General features: G+C 43.2%; 1 protein-coding gene across 5 annotated transcripts in view; it reads right to left on the bottom strand.

Annotated features, from left to right (window-relative positions):
- Positions 1–7,307: 7,307 nt before the first annotated feature.
- The window catches only part of NUP98 (nucleoporin 98 and 96 precursor), a 135,793-nt gene continuing 121,687 nt past the window's right edge, over positions 7,308–21,413 (bottom strand). For 3 of the 5 annotated variants that reach the window (XM_033205666.1, XM_033205667.1, XM_033205665.1), the window contains 5 exons: positions 19,836–20,057; positions 16,773–17,014; positions 12,520–12,674; positions 8,804–8,915; positions 7,308–8,676 (listed from right to left, as the gene is read on the bottom strand). In XM_033205666.1, coding sequence (XP_033061557.1) covers positions 8,459–8,676; positions 8,804–8,915; positions 12,520–12,674; positions 16,773–17,014; positions 19,836–20,057 — 949 coding nt within the window. In that variant the 3' untranslated portion in view covers positions 7,308–8,458. The remainder of the gene's footprint in view (positions 8,677–8,803; positions 8,916–12,519; positions 12,675–16,772; positions 17,015–19,835; positions 20,058–21,413) is intronic. The other 2 variants (XM_033205663.1, XM_033205664.1) reach the window with 1 other exon arrangement.

The raw sequence follows: 21,413 nt of genomic DNA, 5'->3' as shown, positions 1-21,413 counted from the left end.
CTAATTTTTTTTGCATTTTTAGTAGAGACGGGGTTTCTCCGTGTTGGTCGGGCTGGTCTCCAACTCCCGACCTCAGGTGATCCGCCCACCTTGGCCTCCCAAAGTGCTGGGATTACAGGCATGAGCCACTGCACCCGGCCTCAATGCAATCTTAATCAAAATCACTGCAAATTATTTTGTGGTTATCAACAAACTAATTCTAAAGTTTACAAGGAAAATGAAAAGACCTGTAATAGTAACACTGAAGAGGAGGAAAATTGGAGAACCGACACTACACTACCCAACTTCAAAATTACTACAAAGCTACAGTAATCAAGACAGTGTGGTATTGGCAAATGAATTAACACACGGATCAATGGAACAGAATAGAGAGCTTGGAAACAGATCTCAACTGATCTTTGACGAAGGACCAAAGGCAATTCAATGGAGAAAGGATGGTCTTTTCAACAAATGGTGTTGGACAACTAGATATCCATAAGCCAAAAAAAAAAAAAAAAAAAAAAAGAAAAGAAATTGGAACTAGACATAGACTTTACATTTTCACAAAAATTGACTCAAAATGAATCATAGATATAAACATAAAATGCAAAACTACAAAATTTCTAGAAGATGATATAGGAGAAAATCTACGTGACATTGGCTTTGGCAATGACGTTTTAGATACAACAGTAAAAGCACAATCCATGAAAGAAAAAATTGGTAAGTTGGACTTTATTAAAATTTAAAACTTCTGCTCTGCAAAAGACACTGTTAAGATGATGAAAAGACAAGCCACACATTGTAATATTTACACAACACATACGCAATAAAACATCTTGTATCCAAAATATTAAAGAACCCTTAAAATTCAACAATAAGCCAGATGCAGTGGTGTCCCCTTTAGTCCTAGCTACTCAAGAGGGTGAGGCAGGAGGATCGCTTGAGCCCAGGAGTTTGAGTCCAGCTTGGGCAACATAGTGAGACCCTGTCTCTAAAAAAACAAAGCAAACCTCAACAATAAGAAATAATCCGACTAAAAATATGGAGAAAAGATACACAGCAAAGAAGATAGCATCAGCTGATTAATGGATAAACAAAATGTAGATTACTGGTACAATGGAGTATTCTTTAGCCATAAAAAATCTATTAAAGTACTTTGACATGATACAACATGGATGAATCTTGAAAACATACTAAGTGAATAAGCCACATACAGAAGTCCACATACTGTGATTTCACTTATATGAAATGTCCAGAACAGGCAAATTCATAGAGAAAGCACATAGGTTATTGGTTCCCAGGGAATGGGGGTGGAGGGGAATTGGGAATAATTGCCGATATGGAGTTTGGGTGGGAATGAAAATGTCTTTTTTTTTTTTTTTCGAGACAGGATCTCACTCTGTCACCCAGGCTGGAGTGCAGTGGTGCAATCTCAGCTCACTGTAACTTCTGCCTCCCAAGCTCAAGCAATCCTCCTCCTCCTCAGCCTCCTGAGTAGCTGGTACTACAGGCACACACCACCATGCCCGGCTAATTTTTTTATTTTATTATTTTATTTTATTTTTTGTAGGGACGGGGTTTCACTTAGGCAGCTCTCAAACTCCTGGGCTCAAGCAATCTACCTGCCTCAGCCTCCGAAAGTGTTGGGATTACAGGTGTAAGCCACCACACCTGGCCAAAAATCTCTTGAAATTACTGGTGTTGGTTGCACAATAATGAATATACTAAAAACCATGGTAGTGTAAGTACACTGTAAGACGGTGAACTTTATGTTATGTGAAATATCTTTTTTTGGATACAGAGCCCCACTGTGTCTCCCAGGCTGGAGTACAAAGGCATGGTCTCAGCTTACTGCAACCTCTGCCTCCCAGGTTCAAGTGATTCTCCTGCCTCAGCCTCCTGTGTAGCTGGGATTACAGGCATGTGCCACCACATCCGGCTAGTTTTTGTATTTTTAGTAGACACAGGGATTTACCTTGTTGGCCAGGCTGGTCTCGAACTCCTGACCTCAAGTGATCTGCCCACTTTGGCCTCCCAAAAGTGCTGGGATTACAAGCATGAGCCACCACACCCAGCCTATATCTCCATTTTTAAAATGCTACAAATGTTTTAAATTGGTAAATAATTTGAATACGTGTTCCTCAAAAGAAGATATATAAGTAGCCAATGAGAACAAAAAGAGATGTTTAACATCATTCGTCATCAGGTGTCTTAGTCCATTCTGTTGGCTATAACAAAATACTATTTTTTTGAAGGCTGAAAAGTCCAAGATCGACACCAGCAGATTCAGTTTCCAGCGAGAGCTGGTTTCCCGATTCATAGATGGCACCTTCTTGCTGTGTCCTCTCGTGGTGGGAGGGGCAAGGCAGCTCTCTGGAGTCTCTTTCTTAAGGAAAAAATCTCATTCATGAAGTCCACCCTCATGACTAATCATCTCCCAAAGGTCCCACCTCCTAACACCATCACATTTGTAATTTGGTTTCAGTATATGAATTTGGAGGCACGGTGTGGGGTACAAACATTCAGACCATAGCATCAGAGAAATGCAAATTAAAACAATTAGATACTTCTTCAGATCCACCAGGATGGCTGTAATCAAAATAGTACATAATAAGTGTCGGTGAAGATTTGGAGAAATCAGAATCCTCATACATTGATGGTGAGAATGTAATATTGTGCAACCACTTTGGAAAAGTTTTGCTTAGAGTTACCATATGTTCCAGCAGTTTCACTTCTAGGTGTATACCCCAGACAAATAAAAACATGTGTCTACACAAAAACTTGTATATGAATGTTCATACCAGCATTATTCATAGTAGACATGAAATGGAAACAATAAAAATGTCATTCAACTGATGAATGTATAAAAAAACATGTTAAGCCAGGTGCAGTGGTGTATACCTGTAGTCTCAGCTACTCAGGAGGCTGAGAGAGGAGGACTGCTTGAGCCCAAGAGTTTCAGGCTATAGTGCACTATGATCATGCCTGAGAAATAGCCACTGTACTCCATCCTGGGCAACATGGAAATATCCCGTTTCTAAAAGAAAAAAAAGTTATAAGTCATATATCCATAAAATGGAATTTATGGCCATTTAAAGTAACACAGTACTGACACATGCTACAACATGAAAGAACCTTGAAATATTATGCTAAGTTAAAGAAGTCAGTCACAAGACCACATATTGTATGATTCCCTTTATATGAAATGTCCAGAATTGGCAAATCTATAGAAACAGGAAGTAGATTAGTGGTTATCTAGGGCTAGGAAGATTGACGGATGACGGCTAAAGCCTTCAGGGTTTTTCTGGGACCGTGATGAAAATGTTCTAAAAGCAACTGTGATTATTGCACAACTCTGAGAATATAGCAAAAATAATTGCATACATTAAATGGGTAAATGTATGATATGTGTTATATCTCAATAAACCTGTTAACAAAAGTTCATAATCCATCATGAGTTAGAGTTGGCGGAAAAAAGAAAACAACTGCAGAAATAAGAAAGAGATCACAGGCACTGGAATGTTAGATAATGAGAATTTGAATAGTTAATTCATGATTTTCACAACACTCTTTAAGGAAGATATTATTATTATTATTATTATTATTTATTTATTTATTTTTTTTGAGACGGAGTCTCGCTCTGTCGTCCAGGCTGGAGTGCAGTGGCGCGATCTCGGCTCGCTGCAAGCTCCGCCTCCCGGGTTTACGCCATTCTCCTGCCTCAGCCTCCCGAGTAGCTGGGACTACAGGCGCCCGCCATCTCGCCCGGCTAGTTTTTTGTATTTTTTAGTAGAGACGGGGTTTCACCGTGTAGACCAGGATGGTCTCGATCTCCTGACCTCGTGATCCACTCGTCTCGGCCTCCCAAAGTGCTGGGATTACAGGCTTGAGCCACCGCGCCCGGCCTATTATTATTATTATTATTATTATTATTTTGAGACGGAGTCTCGCTCTGTCACCCAGGCTGGAGTGCAGTGGCACGATCTCGGCTCACTGCAAGCTCCGTCTCCCGGGTTCACGCCATTCTCCTGCCTCAGCCTCCCGAGGAGCTGGGACTACAGGTGCCCGCCACCATGCCTGGCTAATTTTGTTTTTGCATTTTTAGTAGAGATGGGGTTTCACCGTGTTAGCCAGGATCATCTCGATCTCCTGACCTCATAAGCTCGCCTCGGCCTCCCAAAGTGCTGGGATTACAGGCATTGAGCCACCGCACCTGGCCAAGGAAGATATTATTGTTTCTATTTTACAAATGAGGTAACTGAGACACAGGAATAATTTACCTAAGATCCCAAAGCATAGAACAGTGGACCTGGCATTTGAACATATAGCTGGGGTAAGGAGACCATTCCTTTCTAAACTACACTGCCTGTTTTAAAAACAAAATAGTGATCGTGAGACTGCACTGTAGCCTGGGTGACAGAGTGAGACCTTGTCTCAAAAAACAAAACAAAGTGTATGTGTAATATGATTTAATACTACCTTACTAAAATTAATAATATAAAAATTAAAACACCAGATTAGACATAGCTGAAGAGAGATAACCAATGAATTCCAAGATATATCTGAAGAAATTACCTAGAATATAACCCAAGGAGACAAAAATAAAGAAAGAGCCAGGCGCAGTGGCTCAGATCTGTAATTCCAGTACTTTGGGAGGCCAAGGAGGGAGAATTGCTTGAGCCTAGGAGTTGGAGATCAGCCTGGGCAGGGCAACACAGAACATAGGGACACCCTGTCTCTACAAAAACATAAAAAGTGAGCCAGGCATGGTGGTGTACATCTGTAGCTATTTGGTAGGCTGAGGCAGGAGGATCCCTTGAGCCCAGGAGTTTGAAGCTTCAGTGAGCTATGATCATTGTGCTATTACAGCCCATCTTAGGTGACAGAGAGAGACCCAGACTGCAAAGGCACTATTAACAGAATGAAAAGACAAGCTAGAGATTGGGAGAAAATATTCCAAAATCATATTCAACAAAGGACTCAAATACAGAATCTATAAAGAATCCTCACAAAACTCAACTATAATAAACCATTGTTTAAACCCATTTGTGCCAGAGGTTGCAAATTTTTTGTGTGTGAAAAATCAGACCTTGGCAATGATCTTGAGTAGTAGGATATAGATAACTCCCACTAGCTTAGCATTCCAATAATGAAACACTAGGCATAGAGAGGTTAAAAAGACACGGTGTGGCTCTGTTGCCCAGGTTGGAGTGCAGTGATGCAATCACAGCTCACTGCAACCTCTGCCTGCAGAGCTCAAGCCATCCTCCCACCTCAGCCTCCTGAGTAGCTGGAACTAAAGGTGCACACCACCCAGGGAATTTTTGTTCATTTTTTTAGGAGACGAGGTCTCCCTATGTTGCCCAGGCTGGTCTTAAAACTCCTGGGCTCAAGGGATTCTCCCTCCTCACCCTCCCAAGGGGCTGGGATTACAGGCGTGAGCCATCGTGCCCAACCAATACAAGGTTTAAACAAATCCTTAGGAAAGTCTAAGAAATGAACATTTAAAGCAGAAATTAATAGATTACCATACAGAACTCCAGTAAAATTGATCAGTAAGTCTAAGGACTGGTTATTTGAATAACAAAAAATCTGGAACAATTTTCTGAAATTACAAATTAACAAAACTGAGCTAAAGATGAAACATCTAAAAAGAGCAGATACTCTGCTCAACTATTCCAACATTTAATTCTCCAGACCTCTGTTAACTTTGATTTTGGAATTATTTCAGGGTTCTGTTGAGAAAATAAGTTATTTGAATGTTGTAGACTCCACAGATCTATCGAATGTTGAGGTAACTGGTTCCTGTTTTATGTTTTTGAGAACTTTTTTTTGAAATTAAAACTTGTTTTTACTATTTCAACGGGATTTTGGGATGTAGAAGATTAAGATTGTTCAGGCCGGGTGCAGTGGCTCATGTCTGTAATCCCAGCACTTTGGGGGGCCGAGGTGGGCGGATCACGAGGTCAGGAGACCGAGATCATCCTGGCTAACATAGTGAAACCCCGTCTCTACTAAAAATACAAAAAAAAAAAAAAAAGTAGCCGGGCGTGGTGGCTGGCGCCTGTGGTACTCGCTACTCGGGAGGCTGAGGCAGGAGAATGGCGTGAATCCGGGAGGTGGAGCTTGCAGTGAGCCGAGGTTGCGCCACTGCACTCCAGCCTGGAGGACAGATCGAGACTCCGTCTCAAAAAAAAAAAAAAAGGAGATTGTTCATCACCCTTATCTTGAACTGGAGGTTGATATTCTCTTTTATGCAATATGGCTTCTATGATAAACCTTTGATTTAGAACCTTTTTTTCTTGCTCTGTTGCCCAGGCTGGAGTGCATTGGCACAATCATGGCTCGCTGCAGCCTTCAACTCCTGGGCTCATGCGATCCTCTTGCCATAGCCTCTTGAGTAGCTGGGACTATGCACACACACCACCATGCCCAACTATTTTAGAGAGAGTCTTGTCATGTTACCTGGTATGGTCTTGAACTCCTGGCCTCAAGCAATCCTCCCACCTTGGTCTCCCAAAGTGCTGGGATTACAGGTGTCAGTGAACACTCCCGGCCCACAATTCCTAACACTGCTAAGAGCTAACCATTTCTACAGCATACTCACTTTTTGAAACATTCCTCTGGTAAGGAAACCAGGTCGAGAAGTCCAAGTAAGTTCTGTGACTCACTCAGGATCACATATTGAGTAAGTAGTGGAGGGGATTCCAGCTGAGTAACCCTTCTTCTGAGGTGTTTAAGTTAAATGGAAGTTCCAGCCACAGAGCTGACCCACTCTGCTTTCTTATCTCTGAATTCCTCAAAGTCTCAGAAGTCTTTGGTCTAATCTTAACGGGAATTTGCTCATATCTTCAGCTTGACAAATCAAAATAAGATCTGGAATAGTACTCATGCTACTCAATTGATTCCTCTTGAAAACAGCCCTATGTGAAGTAACATCAGGGATCATTATCCCCTTTGCAAAAGGGAATCTGACTTAGAAAGGTGAAGCGTCACTCAAGGTTTAAAAACAAAACCACTACAGTAGACAAGCGAGGCGGCTTTGAATGGTATATTCTATTGGGCAATTTGAGACCTGGAAATCTATGTGTATAAATATATGTATAGCAATCAGTATTAATCAATAATCAACTCCCTTTCCCCTAAATCTCCCCTTATAAATCTAGCCTTTGGGCTAATCTATCTCTCAGTTAAGCACCAAATTGTTCTCTCTTTAACCCAGGGCCTGTCTCCATTTAGAAGGCAAATTCAAAAACAGGCTAAATCAAACAAGGCCACCATAAAGATCCTCAGGGCAAGAAGGCTCAAAAATACAAAGGGAAAGCCAATACCAGGAATGCTATAAACATTTTATTTATTTTTTAAGAAAGTAACTTCAGAAAAAGAGGAAAATATCTAGATCATTTATTTATACATATATATATTTTTTAATAAAAACCTTTACATAATCTTCATGCATAAAGACCCAGGTGTGGCCATATTGCCTGAGACAGCCCTAACACCAGCTATCTCATGCCATGACCTGGGGCTCCCTATAGCTGTCAGCAGTGTAGCAAAGGCCCTCTGCCTGCCCCTAACGCCCAATTCCATGCCTGCCTCAGTCATGGTTTGCTTCTGGAAGGGATGATGGAGGGTGGGAAATGCTTTAGAGCTAACATGGGATGAACAGGGAGGGTTACCCAACCTGCCATTTTTTATCCAAACTCTTCAGGCAAATCCAGACAGAGTCTCAGTAAGATGACTGAAAACCAGGGACCAAACCAAATTCTGGGAGCTTCCCATAGACATGTCACATATGACCAAGGGCTCCTGCACATAGTAGTAGCAAAGGTATGGTGTTCATGGAACACTAAAGGCAGGAACAAAAGAAGCTCTGAAGATCAATCCCTCCATGGCAGGCATTCACTTCTGCCCTAACTGTGTCAGAAAGATCCCATTCTGTTTCCTAACTCAGGCCAACCCTCCTTTGCCTCCAAAATTCAGTGTTAACTAACCAATTACTTAAGAGACGGATCCCTCTTCCTTCTGCAGATAGTTCACCTGTTAAGGATCCATTATCACCTGTCTCACTCCTCCTAAGGAGTCCTAGTATAAAAGGGCCAGGGTAGGAGTAGGGTAGCTGGTTGGCATAGAGGGTCACAAGATCCAGAATGGCTAGGGGTGAAAAAGGATTCCCTGGTTCTTTGGGGGATTCTGCCAAAGGAGCTTTATTGACCATTTATTAAAAGGAAAAACATTGGTCTTGAGGATGGTAAAAGGAGAATTGTCTCCTCTTCTGGGTTCCAGAAGCCCTTATGCTATGTTCAGTATTAAGAAAAGCCCTGAACAACTGGAGAATGCTGCTTGTGGCAGCAGGGAGGGAGGGTAGATGCCATGGCCAACCCAGAGAATGGCAAACAGTGCCAATCCAAACAAGGCAGGGAACCTCTGTGTGGTGAGTGTGAACGGGCATGTGAGTGTGATGCAAAGAGTCTGGGGCTCACAGGCTCCCAACAGCGAGTTCTCGCAGATAGGACTGGGTAAGGCTGCGCAGTTCGTCCATGGCATAGTCCTCAGGCATGGGGAGCCGGCCTATGTGGGGAGCCAAGAGGCGCAAAGGGACTCGCTGAGGGTCTGGTGTTGAGTCGGAGGTTCTATCAGGAGCATGATGCAGACTCAGCACCACCCGCAGCAGGTTGGCTACACGTTTGGCCATGTCTAGAGAGAAAAACTAGAATTAAGCACTGAGCATGGGTCTAGAGAACGGTAGCAGGCACTGAGGGTGGGGTGCAAGATAAAAACAGGAAGCAAGAAGGCAGAAAAAGTGAGGAGATTAGAGGCTTACCTGACTGAGCTAGGCGATCTTTAGCACTGTAACACTGAATCTGCTCTACGCGACTGCACAGTGAAGTCACTTTGATGTGTAACTGCTCCAGGTCATAACCTGAGCAATCCACCTACAAAGAAGCAAAGAAGTCAATTAATCCAAGGGGAGTTCCTATCATTCAATACCACCTATAGACTCTATACAAAACCTTGAAACAACAGTGAGGTAAGGGAGGGGAAAATCCAAGAAGATGACACAGGGTCAAGCCACCACCATCTAGTGGAGGATAAGACATTAATTATGCAGTAATAGACAAGAGGAAGGTAACACAGTGTACACAGCCTTGGACTAGGAAAGTCTTGAGATCCCGAATGATACAGCAAGCTTTAATAATACAGCACCAAAAGTCAAGATAAACTGGGTTCAGAGAGATGGTATGACTTCTTAAGAGCAAACAGGAAGTAAAAAATGCAGCCTGAACCAACATTTAATTTAGGTCCCCTGATTCCAAGTTTATAGCCTTTTCTAAAACACAAAAAAGCTGGGTGCAGGGGGCAGGGGGATCAAGAGCAAGACAAGTTATTTGCTCTCATGAAACTGACAGAAAATAAATAAGAAAACATGAAACAGTAATACATCCTGAAAAATCACAAGCCATGTAGATAATTTAAACAGGTGGATGTTGCAGAGAGAACTGGATAGCTACTTGAGACTGAAGGACCAAGAGAGGCTTCTTCAAGGAGGTCATATTTAAGTTGAGACCTGAATAACAAAGGAGAGAGCTCAGCTTTCCAGGCAAAGAGAAGACAGCTAAAACTCCCAAAGGTAAGAATTCAAAGGAGATTTACACAGTGACATGTGGGGGAAGGGGGAAAAGCAGAACAAGACAATAGTAGAGAGGTTTTATGTAATGCAGGCTTTTTTTTTTTTTTAAGGGGGGTCTCGCTATGTTGCTCAGGCTGGTCTCAAGCAACCCTCCTGCCTCAGCCTCCCAAAATGCTAGGATTACAGTCACGCACCACCACATCGAGCTATGTGCTGGCACATTGATAGTACTCTTTGCTTAACCCCTATACTTATGAAGCTACAGTATCTGCTGCTTTGCTTGTATATGTCTCCCCCACGAAATCATTATTTTGGTAAGGGCAGAACACATACTGTTTACTTTTATATTCCCCAAACCCACTACAGTGCGTGGCACATAGTGAGTTCTCCATAACAGGTTGTGTGAATGAATTACTGAATATTCAATGAGAAAGTGGTTTCTTCAAGTGATTATTTAGAAATGACGCTCTGGATTCATACTAAAAGTACAGCAAACATTGAATTATGCCTATTATGTGCCAGGCGCTGTACTAGGAGTTGGAACTTTGATGAGGATAATAATAGATAACAATTATTAAGCATTTAGTAGAGGCTAAGGTCAGGAGTTCAAGACCAGACTGGCCAACATGGTGAAACCCTGTCTCTACTTAAAAAAAAAAAAAAAAAAAAAAGGCTACAGGCGTGTGCCACCATGCTGAGACTAGTCCATAGACAGTCCCTTCCCCTTGTTCAGGATTACACGCCTGTAGCCTGTAATCCCAGCTACTGGGGAGGCTGAGGCAGAATTGTTTGAAGCTGGGAGATGGATGATGCAGTGAGCTGACATTGTGCCACTGCCCTCCACCCTGGGTGACAGAGCAAAACTCGGCCTCAAAAAAAAAAAAAAAAAAAAAAAAAAAGGCATTTAGTACATGAAAGGTACTATGTTAAACACTTTATGTAGATTTTGTTTAATCTTTGTGAAAATCTGTCAGATATGAGCTGTAGTTTGTACTACTGTCTACCCCACTCACCTTTCTCTTTCAGATGAGAGAGAAAGGAGGTAGTTAACTTGTTCAAGATTACATAGCCAGTGAATGTGGAAGCCACAAATCGAATCTATGAGTCTGATTCCAGAACTGGAGCTGTTAACCTCTATACTCTATTGCCTGTAACCTTAAAAGACCTTCCCAAAAGGGGCTTATAGCAACCTGGAAATATGAGTAAGTAAATACAACATGGTCTGACAGGTGCACTAGTAGAATAAGGTACTAAGTATCCTGGTAGTAAGAAAGTACAATTGATTATCTATGGGGGAAAAGCAGGGAGAAGTAGGGGTAACAGCAATCTAGATCTTAAAGGATGAGTTTCAGTGTGCTAGGTAAAGTGTGGAACATAATATGGTTTCTCAGAAACACCAGAAGTAATTTAGTGTGAGCACAGCAGGCCTGCAAGGCTGGAATGTGGAATAAGATTGGTAGGAGTAAGGCAAGAAAGGTAAAAGCCTCTAAAAGGACTTGAATCCTGTATTTATTATAATGAGTTTGGTTTCTGCACCATAAGCAAGCAGTGGAGACTCATTTTACAACTACAAAGACTGACCTTAAGGCTGGGTGCAGTAGCTCATGCCTGTAATCCCAGCACTTTGGGAGGCCTAGGTGGGCCGATCACTTGAGGCCAGGAATTTAAGACCAGCCTGGCCAATGTGGTGAAACACCATCTCTATTAAAAATATAAAAATTATCTGGGTGTGGTGACACACACCCTATAGTCCCAGCTATTTGGGAGGCTGAGGCATGAACATCACTTGAGACTGGGAGGCAGACGTTGCAGTGAGCCACGATCACACCACTGCACTCCAGCCTGGATGACAGAGCAAGACCCTGTTAAAAAAAAAAAAAGATTGACCCAAGACATTTTAATGAAGACTTTATTTTTTTTTTTTTTTTTTTTTTTGAGGTGGAGTCTCGCTCTGTCGCCCGGACTGGAGTGCAGTGGCCAGATCTCAGCTCACTGCAGCTCCGCCTCCCGGGTTTACGCCATTCTCCTGCCTCAGCCTCCGAGTAGCTGGGACTACAGCGCCCGCCACCTCGCCGGCTAGTTTTTGTATTTTTAGTAGAGACGGGGTTCACCGTGTTAGCCAGGATAGTCTGATCTCCTGACCTCGTGATCCGCCCGTCTCGGCCTCCCAAAGTGCTGGATTACAGGCTTGAGCCACCGCGCCCGGCCTTAATGAAGACTTTAAAAACCATATTTGCAATTTGTTTTTTTTTGAGACAGAGTCTCACTCTGTCGTCCAGGCTGGAGTGCAGTGGCCAGATCTCGGCTCACTGCAAGCTCCGCCTCCCGGGTTTACGCCATTCTCCTGCTTCAGCCTCCCGAGTAGCTGGGACTACAGGTGCCCGCCACCTCGCCCGGCTAGTTTTTTTGTATTTTTTAGTAGAGACCGGGTTTCACTGTGTTAGCCAGGATAGTCTCGATCTCCTGACCTCGTGATCTGCCCGTCTTGGCCTCCCAAAGTGCTGGGATTACAGGCTTGAGCCACTGCGCCCGGCCCATGTTTGCAATTTTAAAACATGCCAAATGATGTGTGAAACAGCAATCCTCACCAAATCTCCATTCTTACTTTATCTTTCATCTTTGGGCTTCTCACTCAAACTAGAGCTGAACAAGGGGAAGGGACTGTCTATGGACTAGTCTCAGGAATGTCTATTGCACATACTAGTTGGTAATCAACATAAAAAAGTGTTTTTAAGTTTTGAAACAGCTCTCAAATGGTTATATCAAATGAGCCTCAGCAAGATGCCTGCTTTGACAGTGCTATCTCTGTCAATGCGTTCTCAAGTGTATACTAAAGCCTTGTGAGGTCTCTAAAGATTTAAGGGCCTGAGAAAAGGAAAATCAGGCAGCAGTTTGAGGATCTCAGGTACCTGCTGTATATGGTGGAGCATTTCAATTACTCTAATATAGTCCAGGTAAACAAGCCCAGACGTTTCCCAATCCTGAATTAGGCTGCTGCGCTCTGGAGGTGCCAGGTCTTCCAAGAACCCCTTCAGGTAGTCATAGTTCTCATTAATGATGGCATCTGAAGAAACAAAATATTAAGCACAACGTCTGCACAAGTGCATAGTTTCCAAAAGTACAGAAGACATGGCAGGAAGACAGAAAGGAAGGAGAAATAATGTTGGCTGGACTTCAGAATTAAAAGCACATACAGGCATACCTCAGAGATACTGTGGGTTCCATTTCAGACCACCACAATAAAGCAAGTATCACAATAAAATCACAAATTTTTTTGGTTTTCCAGTGCATGTAAAAGTTATGTTTACACTATACTATTGTCACTTACTAACTGTGCAACAGCATTATGTCTAAAAAACCAATATACATACCTTAATTTAAAAATACTTTACTGCTAAAAATGTTAATCACTTGAGCCTTCAGCAAGTCATCTTTCTGCTGGTGGAGGGTCTTTCCTTGATGCTGATGGCTGCTGACTGATCAGGGTGTTGGGTGCTGAAGGTTGGGATGGCTATGCTAATTTCTTAAAATAAGATAACTGAAGTCACTTCGTTCAAACGCAGCTGCTGCTTCATCAACTAAGCTTAAGTAATATTCCAAATCCTTTGCTGGCATTTCAACAATGTTCACAGCATCTTCACTAGGGGTAGATTCCATCTCAAGAAACCACTTTGTTTGCTTGTCTACAAAGCAAACTCCTCATGAGTGACACTAGTTCAGTCACATCTTAATGCTCCATTTCTAATTCTAGTTATCTTGCTGTTTCCATCATATCTGCAGGTATTTCCCCTACTAAAGTCTTGAACCCTTCAAACTCATCCATGAGCGCTGGATTCAATGTCTTCCATACTCCTGTTATTTAATGTTGATATTGTGACCTCCTTCCATGAATCACAAATGTTTTTTATGTTTTTTAGTTGGGGTCTCGCTCTCTCACTCAGGCTGGAGTACTGTGGTGCAATCTTGGCTCACTGCAACCTCTGCCTCACAGGCTCAAGTGATCCTCCCTCCCACCTCAGCCTCCCAAATAGCTGGGACCACAGGTATGTGCCACCAGGCCCGGCTGATTTTTTCTATTTTTGGTGCAGATGGGGTTTCACCATGTTGCCCAACCTGATCTTGAACTACTGAGCTCAAGAGATCTGCTCATCTTGACCCCGCAAAGTGCTGGAATTACAGGTGTGAGCCACCATACCTGGCCCCAAATGTTCTTTTTTTTTCTTCTTTTCTTTAAGACAGGATCTCCCTGTCACCCAGGCTGGAGTGCAGTGGTGTGATCATGACTCACTGCAGCCTCAACCTCCTGGGCTCAAGCAGTACTCCTGCCTCAGTAGCTGAAATTACAGGCATATAACACCATGCCTGGCCAATCAGAAATGTTCCTCTCCCACCATCCGCCCCAGACAGGGTCTCACGGTGTTGTCCAGGCAGGAGTGCACTGGCATGGTCATGGCTCACTGCAGCCTCAACCTCTCTAGGCTCAGGTGATCCTCCAATCTCAGCCTCCCAAACAGCTGGGAATATAGGCACACGCCACCATGCTCAGCTAATTTTTATATTTTTTGTAGAGATCGGGTTTCACTACGTTGCCCAGGCTGGTCTCGACCTCCTGGAGCTCAAGCAATCTGCCTGCCTTTGCCTCCCAAAGTGCTGGGATTACAGGTATGAGCCACCGTGCCTGGCCCACAAATACATCTACAATGGTGAATCCTTTCCAGAAGGTTTTCATTTACTTTCCCAGATCCATCAGAGGAATCACTATCTACATGGCAGCTATAGTCTTATGAAATGTATTTCTTAAATATAAGGCTTGAAAGTTGAATTACTCCTTGGCCCATGAGTTGCAGAGTAGATGTGTTAGCAGGCATGAAAACAACATTAATCCTCCTTATATATCTCCATCAGAGCTCTTGGCTGACTAGGTACATCATCAATGAGCAGTAATATTTTGAAAGAAATATTTTTCTCTTTCTGAGCAGGTTTCAACAATGGGCTTAAAGTATTCAGTAAACTGAGCTATAAATAGATGTGCTGGCCAGGCGCGGTGGCTCACACCTGTAATCCCAGCACTTCAGGAGGCTGAGGCGGGTGGATCATGAGGTCAGGAGGTCGAGACCATCCTGCCTAGCATGGTGAAACCCCGTCTCTACTAAAAATACAAAAAAAATTAGCCGGGCGTGGTGGCGGGCGCCTGTGGTCCCAGTTACTAGGGAGGCTGAGGCAGGAGAATGCCGTGAACCCAGGAGGTGGAGCTTGCAGGGAGCCGAGATTGTACCACTGCATTCCAGCCTGGGCGACTGAGCAAGACTCCGTCTCAAGAAAACACACACATACACACACACACACACACACACAAACAGATGTGCCGTCATCCAGGCTTTGTTTTTCCATTTATAGAGCACAGGCAGAGAAGATTCAGCATAATTCTTAAGGGCCCTAGGACTTTTAGAATGGTAAATGAGCATTGGCTTCTACTTAACATCACCAGTTGAATTAGCCCTAAAGAGTTAACTTGTCCTTTGAAGCTTTGAAGCCAGGCATTGACTTCTCTTCTCTAGCTATGAAAATCCTTGGTGGCACCTTCTTTCAATAGAAGGCAGTTTCATCTACACTGAAAATCTGTTGTTTGGTGTAGCCATCTTCATCAATGATCTTAGCTAGATCTTCTGGATAATTTGCTCTCCATCAGCACTTGCTGCTTCACCTTGCACTTTAATATGATGAAAAGACAGCTTCTTTCCTTAAATTCCATGAAGCAACTTCTGCTAGCTTCAAACTTTTCTTCTGCAGCTTCCTTACCTCTCTCACCCTTCACAGAACTGAAGCGAGATTAGGCTTTTGCTTAAGGGAATGTTGGGGCTGGTTGCATCTATCCAGACCACAAAAACTTTCTCCACATCAGCCAGAAAGCTGTTTCACTTTCCTATCATTTGTGTGTTCACTGGAGTAGCACTTTGAATTTCCTTTAAGAACTTTCCTTTAACACAACTTGGCTGTTTGGCAAAGAGGCTTATCTTTTGGCCTATCTTGGCTTTCAACATGCTCTCACTTCAAGCTTTTGTTTAAAGTTAGAGTTGTGCCACCCTTCCTTTCACTTGGACATTTAGAGGCCATTGTAGGGTTATTAACTGGCCTAATTTCGCTATTGTTGGGTCTTAGGAAATAGGAAGGCCCGAAGAGAGGGAAAGAGATGGGGATGGCCAGTTGATGGAGCAGCCAGAAAATGCATCTTCATCAACTGACCATCTTAAATGGAAGCAGTTGGTGGGAGGTGGCAACCCAAAACAAAACAGCAACATCAAAGACTGCTAATCACAGATCACCATAACAGATATAACAATGAAAAAGGGGCCTGGCGCGGTGGCTCACGCCTGTAATCCCAGCACTTTGGGAGGCCGAGGTGGGCGGATCACGAGGTCAGGAGATCGAGACCACCCTCGCTAACATGGTGAAACGCCGTCTCTACAAAAAATACAAAAAAATTAGCCGGACGTGGTGGCGGGCACCTGTAATCCCAGCTACTTGGGAGGCTGAGGCAGGAGAACTGGTTGAACCCGGGAAGTGGAGGTTGCAATGAGCTGAGATTGCACTACTGCACTCCAGCCTGGGCGACAGAGCAAGACTCTGTCTCAAAAGAAAAAGTCTGAAATAATGTGAGAACCACCAAAATGTGAAACAGAGACAGACATGAAGCAAGCATATGTTGGAAAATGGTGCTAATATACTTGCTCTGTGCAGAGTTTTCCAAACCTTTAATTTGTAAAAAATGTAGTATCCGCAAAGTACAACAATTTTAAATGAGGTAGGCCTGTATTCTGAAATTCTCCAATGGAAAATGTGAAGAATTTCTAGTTTCAGGTCCTTAAGAAGATTATTTCTGGTGTTGTTGGAGAAAATTCCCATAAGGAAACAAAGAGCTTAATAATATTAGCACACATCAAGGGTATTTCTGGGAAATGATAACAATATTGCTATCTACCCCTGCTCCTCTAGTGCCTTATTCTGGCTAAGCCTCTTCTGCAGAGAGCTTTCGCAAAGTGTGATTTGATTCAAGACGGCCATGTCCTATGTTGAGTCTTATTTCCAGTCTTACCCCATTATGGAGGTTCAGAGGCTGGTAGAATTTGAGGTGATTCCAGGAGATGTGGGACCCAGCACTCACCAGAAGCTAAGTGTCGGATGATGAGCTTGTGGCAGCGGTTCCAGTGCCCAGCCTTAAATAAACAGAGGGCCTCTAAGTGCTTGTCAGATTCCATGTGTGCTCGCACAGCTTTGGCCTCATGAATCCATTCGGCAGGTACACAGAGCTTCTGGGTAAGGAAAGTCTCTTTAGCCCAAGATTCAGGGGTCTCCAAAAGCTGGCAGTGCCGGGTAAGCAGCTCTCGAACAGCCTTCTCACGTATGCTATAGGGAGAGACAAGCTAGAATAAATCCCATCCTCATTCATGGAGAAGGCTGCCCCAGGCAGCTTAGAGTGGCCCTTGGGGCAGTTTCTTCAACTGCAGGTCTTTTTTTTTTTTGATGGAGTTTCACTCTTGTTGCCTAGTCTGGAGTGCAACGGCTTATCTTGGCTCACCGCAAATTCCGCCTCCCAGGTTCAAGTAATTCTCCTGTCTCAGCCTCCCAAGTAGCTGGGATTACAGGCATGTGCCACCACACTCGGCTACTTTTGTATTTTCAGTAGAGGCAGGGTTTGTCCATGTTGGTCAGGCTGATCTGGAACTCCCAACCTCAGGTGATCCACCTGCCTCAGCTTCCCAAAGTGCTAGGATTACAGGCGTGGGCCACCACACCCGGTCTAAACTATGGGTCTTGATCACTTTAAGCTTCACTAAAAAAATCAAAGGTGATCACACAAGTATTAATTTTTAAAAATAACAGCATTGGCCAGGCACGGTACCTCACGCCTGTAATCCCCGCACTTTGGGAGGTCGAGGTAGGTGGATCACATGAGGTCAGGAGTTCAAGACCAGCCTGGCCAACATGGTGAAATCCCATCTCTGATTAAAAAAAAAAAAAAAAATTAGCTAGGCATGATGGTGGGCGTCTATAATCCCAGCTACTCGGGAGGCTGAGGCAGGAGAATCACTTGAACCCGGGAGGCAGAGGTTGCAGTGAGCCGAGATCCCGCCATTGCACTAGAGCCTGGATGACAAGAGCGAAACTTCGTCTCAAAAACAAACAAACAAACAAACAAAAAACATAGCATTAATTTTTAAAAATAAACTAAAGTATTTTCATGTTCAAAAAGTTGGGGCTCGGCCGGGTGCAGTGGCTCATGCCTGGGTGAGAAAAAAAAAGAAATAAAAAATAAAAAAATCCAAATCTAGGGGTGGCTTCCCACTCCCCAGAAAATGCTTCCCCCAGCTGGGATTTCTTCTTTATTTCCCATATAGTAACAACATTTCCTTGCCACCACCTAGAAGATCTAGACTAGGACTAGAATGGGAGAATTATGTTCCATCGAGCAATCCTCTTAAGTTAGTTCCCAAACTTCTCCCCTCTCTTTCTCCCACCTGGTCAGTACAAGCATACGAAAGTAGCTTTAAAAGGTAATGTCTCTCCTAGGTCTTTGTTTCTTCTCTCAAGCCGTCAGCATTCCTAATTCATTCTTTCTCTACCTCTACATCAAAGCCCCTTTAAGGAGAGTCCTTTTATATCTGGGCCAAATATCTAGTCATTTAATTTCAGATCAAAACTATTCTCCTCATTGTGGACTCTCTTCTGAATTCCTAGGCTTTTCAATGACTTCCACTGTCATCACAACTGCCTCCTTTTTTATATTCTTTTTCAGGAAACAAGATCTGCTTCTTCATAGTCAACTCTGAAACATTAGTCATCCTATCAGCCAGTCTTTTACCATGTGAAATCCTTTATGACTGTGTTTAAATAAACTTAAAAAAATAGCTTGGGGTCATTTCATTGCCTGTTAAGGGGGAAGAAGAAAGAGAAATTGCTTAATGAGAAGACTATCCTAGATGCTTTATACTCTTACTCTTTTAATTTCACAATCACCTTTAAATAGAAACTAATGTTATGCTTCTACAGGCCAAAAAAAAAAAAAAGGCTTAGAGAGTATCTTTATCCCAAGTCAAAAGTCAGCTTTACCCTACATCAAAGTAAGTATGTGGTAGATCTAGAATTTAGACCCAATTTCCCTCTACACCACGCAACACAATAGTGTAGCATAGTGATAAGAGTACAGACTCTGGACGAAAGTTGGAAACCTCACTCTGCCATTTACTAGCTGTGTGACCTTGGACAAAAGTTAAGCTCTGTGTCTTGGGTTACTGATCTGTAAAACAGAGATAATAAGAGTGTCTATCTTATAGGTCATAATGAACATAAAACAGTTAATATAAATGGTATAGAATATAAACATGTGTAAAAGCACTTCAAGGACTACATAAATGTTCATTTTTTGTAATTACTATAATACCATACTGCCGTCATTAACAAAAATCTCCAGACTTATCTTGTTCAAACTGTAGTGAAGAGGCACTTCTCCAGTTCTCTTTAAGGACAGAGAACCGAAACATATATACCTAAGCACAAGGCTGTGTTAATAAACACAATACTATCAAGCTTAAGGGGTAGGTTGGTGACAAGCGATGACCAGAGAAAAAGCAAGCCAGTGGATGGAGAAAAAGCAGGGACCTTTTTGCTAACCCATTACATCACTGCCATGGAGTCACTGAGGCAGCTCAGCCAACACTATTTCTGTGTAATTCCTAAAAATGCCACATTCACCTGAATGTGGGATTCAGAAAAGAGTCCACAATGAGGAGAAATAGTTCTGATCTGAAATTAAATGACTAGTTCTTTGGCCCAGGCATAATGCTATTGTCCCATCTGGGCATATCCTCTCATTTCCACTTCATTATTTCCTATTCCAATTTTACAGGTTCTTTGACTCTTACCTCTAGAAAGAATTTCTCTGATCAATGCAGTTCACAGAGATCTTTTTTTCTCAGTCTGCTGAGAGACTCTGTGATAAGTATTACAATCTGGCACTTAATCAAAGGAAGTCTCAGTTTTAACTGGTTTACATGAATACAGAAACAGTCTGGGCTCAGGGTTTAACTATCTTGAGGTTTATCACAATGCTGGATCTAACACATTCTACACAATTACTTACTAAACTGAACCGTAGAAGACTGTGATTCCTTTGGAATTGCCCTGTAGTGCAAGAAGTACCCAGTGGGTTCAATGGCTTCTCACTCACCATGAGTTGTCAATGTGCAGGAGGACAAAGATGGCCCACTCCCAGAGCCCCTCACTTTCCAGCTGGCCAGCATAACTGGCCTGTAGCACACCTTCACGCTGCGCTGAGAGATGGGTGTAGTTAAGAGCCCTCAGCACTTCCCACAAGTGCCAGCTTAGGCGGTAGTCCAAAGGATCTGCTGTTATGCTTCGAGGCTCCAGCAGCTGGTTGAGATCATAATGTCTGCAAAGAATGTGTTGAGAGTCAAAATACACAGCCAGGAGATGGCCTGTATTGATATGTCAACTGTTCTGCTTATGTCTAAGACAATAAAAGAACCTGAGGGTAAAAAGCATTATAGGCCTTCTCTCCCTCCAAGCCTATGTTTTATCAATCTATCTCTGGGTTCACCCAGACTTTAGATCCTACAAAGAAACAAGGCATCTTCTCTTCTAAGGCTGTGTGATCTAACAGGTTTGCTGGTAATGGTTTGGTGTATGCATTTTACCATCCTGATACAGGGAGTCTTCACAGTTCTCACCCTTCCATTCCTTCTCATTACCTCTTTTTTTTTTTGAGATGGAGTCTTGCTCTGTTGCCCAGGTTGGAGTGCAGGGGCAAGATCTCTGCTCACTGCAAGCTCCGCCTCCTGGGTTCACGTCATTCTCCTGCCTCAGCCTCCCGAGTAGCTGGGACTACAGGCAACTGCCACCATGCCCGGCTAAATTTTTTATATTTTTAGTAGAGACTGGGTTTCACCGTGTTAGCCAGAATGGTTTCTATCTCCTGACCTCATGATCCATCTGCCTCGGCCTCCCAAAGTGCTGGGATTACAGGCGTTGAGACACCGTCCGGCCTCTACTTTTTTTTTTTTGAGACGGAGTCACGTTCTGTCACGGCCCAGGCTGGAGCGCAGTGGCCGGATCTCAGTTCACTAAAAAGAACAGGATAACAGCAATGCTCAGGGAACAAGGGAGGTAACCTTGAACTGGCCGCCGGTGAGCCGGAGGGAACAGAGCCATATTTCTTCTCTTTTCTTATGCAAATAGGAGAAATATCGCTGAATTCTTTTTCTCAGCAAGGAATATTCCTGAGAAAGAGAATGCGCTCTGAGGGTAGGCCTATAAACGACCCTCTTGGAGGCGTGCCACCTTTTACGGTGGAAGCCAAAGGGATGAAATAAGCCCCGGTCTCCTGTAGTGCTCCCAGGCTTATTAGGACGAGGAAATTCCCACCTAATAAATTTTGGTCAGTCAGGTTGTCTGCTCTCAAACCCTGTTTCCTGATAAGATGTTATCAATGACAATGCGTGCCCAAAATTTCATTAGCAATTTTAATTTTAACACCATCCTGTGATCTCATCCTGCCTCCACTTGCTTTGTGATATTTTATTACTTTGTGAAGTATGTAATCTCAGTGTCATGATGACAAGGGTGGTTTTGTTGAAAAGGGGGAAATGTGGGGAAAAGAAAGAGAGATCAGCCTGTTACTGTGTCTATATAGAAGGAAGTAGACATAAGAGACTCCATTTGGTTCTGTATTTGAGATGTTGTTAATCTGTGACCCTACCCCCAACCTTGTCCTTGCAAGAGACATGTG

The sequence above is a fragment of the Trachypithecus francoisi genome, unplaced genomic scaffold (assembly GCF_009764315.1).
Source record: "Trachypithecus francoisi isolate TF-2019V2 unplaced genomic scaffold, Tfra_2.0 Lachesis_group8, whole genome shotgun sequence".
In the NCBI taxonomy this organism is placed as follows: domain Eukaryota; kingdom Metazoa; phylum Chordata; class Mammalia; order Primates; family Cercopithecidae; genus Trachypithecus; species Trachypithecus francoisi.
The sequence above is the reverse complement of the archived record's forward strand: the minus strand, read 5'-3'. Positions and strand labels throughout refer to the sequence as shown.